This window comes from Nelumbo nucifera, chromosome 1 (assembly GCF_055504915.1).
Source record: "Nelumbo nucifera cultivar China Antique chromosome 1, China Antique-T2T, whole genome shotgun sequence".
Lineage (NCBI taxonomy): Eukaryota > Viridiplantae > Streptophyta > Magnoliopsida > Proteales > Nelumbonaceae > Nelumbo > Nelumbo nucifera.
The window spans coordinates 131365281-131374171 of NC_142649.1; the positions used below are offsets into that span (position 1 = coordinate 131365281).

Consider the following 8891-nt stretch of genomic DNA (forward strand, 5'->3'; position numbering starts at 1 on the left):
GTAAAAAACTCACCAGTTCGGTTCGTAGGGGTTCCTCGATGGAAGCACCGATCTGGAGTGTGCGAGCTGGGTCCGTAGCCGAAGTTGGGATTGCGACTGTTTCCTCTATGGGCGAAGCTCGTTCCTCGCCTTGCTCCGCAGGCCGCTCCAGTTCGAGGTCGTCGGCTGCCTTGGTTTTTCCCTTCAGGGCGGCAACATAACACTTGCGGGACTCGAGCTGGTCACCCCACGCTACCCCCACACCGAAGTCCGTAGGGAACTTCATGACCAAATAGTAGGTGGAGACCACCGCTCGTAGGATATGCGTGATCGGCCGCCCTATTATGGCATTGTATGGGGATGGGGTCGCGACCACCAGGAAATCATGGTTGAGTCTGACCGCACAAGGCCATGTGCCGACTTCCATAGGTACTGTTATTTTTCTGAGGGGCCTGACTTCCTCTCCGCTGAAACCCACCAGGAGAGTGTTCGCGGGCTTCAGTTCGCTCCTCTGTAATTGTAGCTGGTCAAATGCTGATTTAAAGAGGATGTCTGCTGAGCTGCCCAAATCTACGAGTACGCGTCTGACCTCGAAGTCGCTGATCCTTAGTTTAATGACAAGCGCGTCATCGTGGGGGTAGTGGAACCCTCGTGCATCGTCCTCCGTGAAGAAGATTGGTTCTTCGGTCTTTGGTCTCTTTGGGGGGTTCCGTTCCTCGAGGGCCGCTTCGCGAGCTGAAGTCCGGGCTGTTGCTGAGGTACATCCTGCTACCACCGAACCTCCCACAATTACATGGATGGTTCCCCGAACTAGCCTCTCTTCCGGAGGCTGTCGCTGCAACGGTTCGGCAGGTCTGCTGCTAGATTCGGGGGCATCCTTCTCGTGCTCCCCTTGCCGACCTGCCTTATTGTTATTATTGTTGTGTTGTACAAAATTTCTTAAGTATCCGCGATGGATGAGTCCCTTTATCTCGTCCCGGAGATTATTACACTACTTGGTACTATGATCGTGGTCTCTATGGAAACTACAATACAAATTCTTATTTCTCTCGTTTGGATTTCCCTTTAGGCGAGGTGCCCACTTCACGTATGGGGCGTCCTTGATCGTCATTAAGATCTCGGTCCGCCTTGTGTTTAACGGCGTGTAATCCGTCCGAACTGCTAGGGGAGCTCGGAACGAGTGGTTCGGCTTCGGCTCCCGGGCCGGGTTTTTCCTGTCGACTGGGTTGGAGGGCTCGCCTTCCCTCTTTCTTTTCTCGTTCCCGCCTTCGGTTCGTTGGTTGATTTCTTCCTCTGTCCTCATGAACTTGTCTGCGAGCTTGAGGAATTCGGCCACGGTTGCAGGCTGGTTAGCTACCATGTGCCACTTGAATTTTTTGTGCGTTACTCCTCTTTTTGCCGCCGCGAGCTGCACCGCGGGGTCCAACCGCGGTATCTGCAAGCATGCTTCATTGAATCGCTTGATGTAGCCCCGTATGGATTCTCCTTCCCTTTGGACTACTCCGAAGATGCTTTCCTCTGTTCTGGGGCACCGTTTGCTGGTGACAAAGTGTGCAGTGAAGACCTGCACGAACTGATCCCAGCACTTTATCGACCCGGGGGCCAGGTTCCTGTACCAAGTGCGGGCTACCCCCCTGAGGGTGGTGGTGAAGGCCACGCACATGCACGATTCGCTGGCCCTGGCGAGGTGCATTTGGGACTGGAAAGCGTCAACGTGGTCGTTGGGGTCAAAGGACCCGTCATACTTGTCCAGAGGTGGGAGCTTGAAATCTCTGGGCAAGGGGACCGCCAGGAGTTCTGATGCGAGGGGGGAAGGAATTGAGAGAATCGGGGCAGCTCCTACCTCGTCCGAGCTCGTCTCTTCTTTGCCTCTGAGCTCTGACAGGACACGGGTGGCGGTTCGGCGACTTCGCCGGCGCCTTCGTTGTTGAGTGGGCCTTGTATTGGCGCTGCTGGCCTCCGTGTTGCCGAGCTCGATGGGCCCGGAATGCTGGTAGTCTGTTGCTGCCAGCGCGCCGAATCGGTTTTCCGTGAGTGGGAACTCGGGCTTGGAGCGCCGAGGTGCCGATCTTGCGGGCGAGGTTCCCGACCCGCCTGCGAGCTACGAGGCGGGGATGATTTTTTTCTCTCTTTGGCCTAGGGACGAGGCCTAGCTGTTAGGGGTGTTCTGGGGCCTGGAGGCCTTTCCTTGGTGGGGGCGTCCATCCTGCGGGGAGGCCTTGACCGGCTTCAGAGCAGGGTGGCAAGGTGGAAGTAGTGGTTGGTTCAGTGGCAGTTGGGGGAACTGCTGTTGATAGTGATACTGGGAGATGTTGTGCAGCACTTGGTGCTGGTGAAGTTGGTGTTGTTGGAACTGTTGCATTTGGGCTTGCATTGCCCGCATGCACTGCATCAGGTCGTCCAACTAGTTTTGGCTGGCTGCTAGGGGACGGCAGTCGGTTCAATAAAGGTTGTCTCAATAGGGGGAGGAAAGGGGATGCTTGTGGCAGGAAGGTTTACGGGCGCCACTGCTTGTGGCGCATTCAAGCTGGGGATTCCATCCACCGAAAGGGGGATGGTGAACTGTCCAACGCACACCACGGGAACTTGAAGTTGTTCCCCGGTGGTGTTTGTCTCCGTGCCGCGTCCGGCGTTGCTGGAAGAGACCATGAGTGTTGGGTTTTTTGAAGAAGAAAAGGGGGTTGTGAGAGTTTGGAGGGAGGCTTTTTGAAGCGTTCTCACAGACGGCGCCAATTGATGCTGCGCAATCCAGCCGGTCCTAGCTGTCAACGACCTTGCCTCTGAACTGAGTAGCAGGGAACCTGAAACGGAGGAGATGAGGAAGCTTTGGGGAGAACCTGGTGTAAAGGCTCCGAAGCTTAAGTTAGAATCCTTCAAAGGCAAGATAAAACCAGATAGCGCAAAGTTTGCATACCTCCTCTTTGGGGGTGGAGAGCCTTTTATAACCACCTCGCGCACTCACTCCTAGACTCCTGTCAGGTCGGGAATGAGTATTTCCGTGCTTCTACCAGTTCGGGCGTCATCGCCTCTGCTAGGGCAGAACCGTCACTGCTCTTTTTGTCGAAGCCGTCTCTGTAACTGGAGGAAGTGGTGACAGGTGACGGTGGCAGGTGGCCGTTTGAAATGCGGCCGTCAAGCGTCAGATCCCAAGTTAGTCAGGTGTGCCGCCCCTGGATACGGACTCCTTCGGTGTCAGGTATGGTGTAGTTTGTCCAGTTCAATGCTCTGGAAGTGAAGTACCTGGAGCGGTGCGTGAGGCGAAGTCTTGAGTTCGGATAAGGGGGGCCCCGAACTGTCATAAGATGGGCCAGTTCGGGTCTCTACTTTGTGTGACTCGGGGCCAAAGGGAGAGTTCGGGCTCCTCGTAGGGAGTTCGGGCACCTTGCAGGGAGTTCGGGCTCCTCGTAGGGAGTTCGAGCTCTAAGTAAGGAGTTCGGGCACCTTGCAGGGAGTTCTGGCTCCTCGTAGGGAGTTTGAGCTCTAAGTAAGGAGTTCGGGCTCTAAGTAAGGAGTTAGGAGTTCGGGCTCCTTGTAGGGAGTTCGAGCTGCAAGTAAGGAGTTCGAATCGCTGGTCTTTTCCCTTTGACGTTTGTACCCTCGGTGCACCGTCTTAAATGCTGAGCTTACTTGTTTTTTGCCACATGGCGTGATTTGCAAGGTCGGGCAAAATCTTCCTTCATCAATAATAATTTCTACAGACCGTTTGTTAAACAACAATTTCCAAAGTATAGGACTTAAAAAAAAAATCGTGAGTTATATCTGATCTTACTCGGTCAGAGGCACAAGAAATTCATCCCCCCTCAAAATCAACTTAATAACTCGCTCAATTCTTGACTTAAATAAGAGAATTGAATGGATTTCAATGAAGAAGACTTTGACCACTCGTTCAAGAACCGGTCCAAGCTTCATGTGAAACAGAAAAATTAATTCCGATCTTTCTAATTTTATGTTTATGATGGATGATTAGTCTTATCCAACGTTACTCCCTCGCCCTGGCCCCTCTGTGAAGGAGTTCTGTCTGTTACTCTGTTTCATGGGCGGTAGTTGTTAGTACAGTTTCTCTCGCTGTACCAGCACCGCCATGAATTAAAGCTAGTGGCTGTGATGTGAATACCCGTCGTCCCTGCTGCCGGAAGTGTACAGCTCCGACGTGTAACCCCTTAATAAATGATTTGTTCGGTTGTTCCCCACGCTTTTTCTACACCAGCCACGTGTCCTTGCGTTTTTTGGCCAACTTCTATCCTCACACGCTTTTACCAAATATGTACATCACATTCACACGCACTAACCCGGCCCCATCGGTTAGTGTCGGATCATTTTTGTCGGGTTCATGTTATACCCGACCCATTCACAATCGATCAACTGATTCCCCAAATAATCATATGATACTTAATTGAATATCATGTGTTAGAATTTGTATTGGATTAACAATCAAATCGAATGCAAACTTAACCCCATCTAATTCTATTAAAATCTAAATCCGATGAAAATTATTATTTTATATGCATGCAACATATATAAAGCATAGACATATAGATATTTATACATTATACAAAATTTTTAATTAATAAATTAATTATTTAATATTAATATACATTTTTTACATGTATAATAATACTGCAAATTAAAAATAATTGGTTTTTTAAGATTCTTTAAGCTTTCTGTATTATTACTGGATACGGATTACACCTAAATCCGATCTGAATACACATGGGATAGAGCGTGTCGGGTTGATCCGGCCCCATCGAACCCGATCCCGATCCCGATCCCGATCCCGATCCTTTGGGCGTTGGCATGAAGAGTCGTAGAAAAGCCAAGGCAACACATCCAGGCATCCATGGGGTTGGTTGCTTAAACCGTTAAAGTGCCACCAGTGCTGCTCGTTGGAGCGGAGCGGGAGTGACGTTCATTTATCAGACGCGCATGTATCATGTATGGCGGCAGTTCTCGGTGAAGCTGAAGCTGTGAATGAAATCACAGGCCGTACTTTTGTGTCCCCAAAACAAACAGTTGCTATTTCCTAAACGAAACGTACATTTCAAGTAGACCCTAGCAACGGTCCACCTTCTTATCTCCCAGATGCTGAGGCTTTCTCCTTATGAACGCCGGTCCCTACTCCAAAGCATCTCTCTCTCCTACCTCCTAAGTCCTACCCAAACGGTGGTGGGTCCCCCCAAATTTTCTATCCGAAAACTGAAAACTCTTGGACGGTTTCTGCTTTCTTTCTTTCTTCCCATACATTATTCAATTATCTACTTCACGTTAATTCTGCTGCTTTCTCTGCGGGAAATCTGGATACATCATACATACTTACCGTTTGTAATTACAATTAATTAATCAGAGTCAGGACACGATCGTAATTTCAGGACCAACCGCGGCTATCAGAAAGGACTTGACGATGATGGGTCGGATTATATCGGATTTCCTCTTGCCTACGTTTAGCGGAAAGGGCAGTGGATACACGTGTCTTGACTTAATGGTCCAAGGCATTAACTGTCGGTCCAAGGGAGCGGTTCAAGCGGGGTTGGGATGTGGGTGAAGTAGTAAGGCAGGATCGCAGCCGATCCAAGTCACACGGCGGGAAAGCGGAAATATGCCGACACGGCCGTCATTGATTCCGTCGGAAAGTACCACAAGGCAGAAGCACACCATTAACCGTCCTAACGGCCGTTAAGCAATGCCGCCTGGTCTGCCGCTCGCCTCGTGTCTCGACAAGCCGCGTGCCACGTAACCCAGACAACAATAATATTATGCCACCACGCTCCGGAAGGGGGCGGCGGCCAAGGACAGTCAAACCGCTCGTTGACTGCGCCGAATATTTTCAATTTCCTCGCCGATCCCTCCACATCTCCCTATATAAACCCTGCACCTCCCCCCCCACCCTTCCCTACCCTACCTCGCCTTTTCTCGTCTCATCACTTCTCTCTCTCTTTCTTCTGTAACCGAAAAACTCTTGAGTCTTGACAGAGCCAGACGCAACCCGCACGGAGATATGGCGCCTCGAGATAAACCTAACGGTAACGGTGGTGGCAAGGGTGGGAACGCTGGGTGTAACAGTAACGGCAAGGAGGTGCATTTCAGGGGTGTGAGGAAGAGACCGTGGGGGCGCTACGCCGCTGAGATCAGAGATCCCGGGAAGAAGAGTCGTGTCTGGTTAGGAACGTTTGATACGGCGGAAGAGGCGGCCAGGGCTTACGATGCCGCCGCTAGGGAATTTCGGGGTTCCAAGGCTAAGACTAACTTTCCTTTACCGTCTGAGAGTAATAACAACCAGAGCCCGAGCCAGAGCAGTACCGTCGAGTCTTCCAGCCGGGAAGGGTTTTCCCCGGCACCGGTCGCGGCGCCGTCGTCGTTGGAGATTGATCTGCTACACCGCGGTGCCGGAGGTGGCGGTGTCGGAGGTGGTACTGCTGGTTTCGCTGTTCGATTTCCTTTCCATCACCAACACCATGTGTCGCCCACTGCTGCTGCCGGGGTTTTGCCGACCGCACATCCATTTTTCTTTTTTGACGCGATTGTTCGGTCGGAGAATATGACCCACCACCATCCTCTGAGGTTCGACCCCGCGGCTGCTGAGTACCAGGCCGCTTTTGCTGGTGGTGGGGTCCAGAGCGACTCCGACTCGTCATCCGTCGTTGATTTCAACCATCATGATGAACTTATCCCCAGGAGGGGGGTCCTTGAACTTGATCTCAACCTTCCTCCACCGGAGGTTGCATGATCTCGCCGGATTTTTTAGATCATCAGGTCGCCTTCGCCGGTTTCAGATCGGGACCCACCTAGTTATTTTTCCAAGTTCCTCGTTATTTTCATTACCCAGCAAGTTCGTTCTTTTTAAAACTAAAAGGAAAACGAAAAAAAAATAGAGAGCGAGCCAAGAGCACAGCCTGTTTAATCAATGTTGGAGCTGTTCATCGCTCTGGGAGCCTTGCGTTGAGATTCGATGTAAATACATAACCGATCATTTTCCTCCTTTCATTCCTTAATCTATTTTTCCAACTGAGAAATCGTTTGTGTTTCTCAAATGTTGTCATCATCACTGAAACTGCTACTGTTTTTGTAACTCAACTCTTTCACAAGAGTTTCTTCCATGGATCAATGAATTAATCCATTATTTTTCTTACTCAATTATTCGTATTCAAGTTATTACCAGTTCAATAGTTATTTGACTTGTTAAAAGATTAAAAGCGAAGAGATGTAAAATCTGGTTATCGGCGGCCGGCATTATTCCATCTTATCCGGTGGAGAGATGGGAACCACCGGATGCGGTGGGAGTGGGGCCAAAGTTAGTACGGACATCGCACTGACCGGGTTGAGTTGAAAAAGGAAGAGAGAGGGGGGGGGAATTTTATTACAAAACGGCACCGACGGCGAAACCGCATACCCACGCGACTGGATCACGAGCGAGTCTTCGGGGTGGGGCCCGATAAATTCCGTGTTGACGACGTATATAGGTTCGAGATTTGGCAGGGCGGCACGAGTACGTCTGTTGTGCTGCCTCCTGCCGGCCCCTCCCCCGAGTCTTTAGTTCCCGTCCCGCTTTGCTTTTTTTTTTTCTTTTTCTTTTTCTTTTCCGTGGAGTAAGATACGTGAGCGGGGGGGAGCCCAGAAGGGGACAAGGTGGGATCCACCTTTGACACGAGACATGGAAGTGGAGGCGCGGCGGCCGTTTTTGGTGGGTCCCTCCTCTCGTCGTCGGAATCTAAGGAGAAGATTTCGCTTTTCCTTTTTGTTATTTATATTTATTTATTTAACCGCAAAATTCAAAGTCTGTCTCTGGAGGGTGAGTCCCACGCATGCATGGATGCAGGATAGGGATAGCATGGCATGGCATTGCATACATGATGATGCATCTCCCACGCACGAAAATCCAGAGCGCTAAAGGAACGACACGAAGCATCATAGCACGTGGAGTTCGTACGGAGTTCTGACGATCCGTGACGTGTTAGAAGGCGACAGACAGTTACGCCGGCTGGTCGGCGTGAGTTGGTGGTGGGGTCCACCAGTGAGCTTGAGAGAGAGAGGAGGGGGGGGGGGGTCAGGGTTGGTCTGGTTTATGTGAGTGACACGTTTCGAGTGAGCGAGAGGTGGAGTTGGGGGGGAGGGCAAATGGGGCAATAAAAGCAACCGCCAAAAAGGGGGGAAAGTTTTTGGCGGGTGTGGGCGGCTTCTGGCTCACCGCCTTTAAAAGTGGAATTTGTTGGCGTGTGAGGTGACCGCCCCTGCCTCTCCTCTCTCCTGTTTTTATGTAGCGGCGCGTCTTTGCGTAGATTTTTAGGCTCCTTTTTACATTTAAATTAATTATTAGGTTTATAGCTTCAGTCGGTTCGGTTCGTAGCTGGCGACACGTGACACGTGATGAAGAAGCCTCTCGCCACCTGTGTGGCTGTTTCCTCACCTCTCATTTAAACACCATCACTCTACATCATAGCCCACAGTTATGTCTCTAGCTCCTCTTCTTGTTTTGGAATTTGGATTAGGGATATAAACGGTATAGCCCTCGGGTCAGAGCTAGTGTCCTATCCTTAATCGGGTTCGGGTTAAAGTAAACCCGAGTATAACTGCCCAAGTGCCTTTATACATCATTGTAGCTCGGCCCTCTTCGTTTTATTTTCTTTGGGTTGGGTTCAAATTCAATGCAGTTTCAATCAACCCGAACCCGTCCCACACATCTATGACCCGATTAAATATGAAATGATCCCAAGTCGGGATCAGTGCGAGACTGCGAGTTTGCCGCTTAAGCTCGACATAGTGACATACCGACTCAAAGAATCAGGCTGGCTGGGATCAGTGGACCAGCTAATTTATGATTGACGGGTGGTACGGTAGAGAAGAAGACTGGGAGCATGTGCTAATGTTGATTAATAATAGCTTCGTCAGATAGGCATCGTTGGTGTTGGTTTCGGTCGATA

The 8891-nt window shown here is 50.6% G+C and overlaps 1 protein-coding gene across 1 annotated transcript; it reads left to right on the plus strand.

Annotated features, from left to right (window-relative positions):
• The first annotated feature begins 5853 nt into the window (after nucleotides 1-5853).
• LOC104608167 (ethylene-responsive transcription factor 4-like) lies at nucleotides 5854-7107 on the plus strand. Its single transcript, XM_010274062.3, has one exon. It carries the CDS (start codon nucleotides 5972-5974, stop codon nucleotides 6698-6700), a length of 729 nt encoding a protein of 242 aa, XP_010272364.1. The 5' UTR covers nucleotides 5854-5971; the 3' UTR covers nucleotides 6701-7107.
• The last annotated feature ends 1784 nt before the right edge of the window (nucleotides 7108-8891 follow it).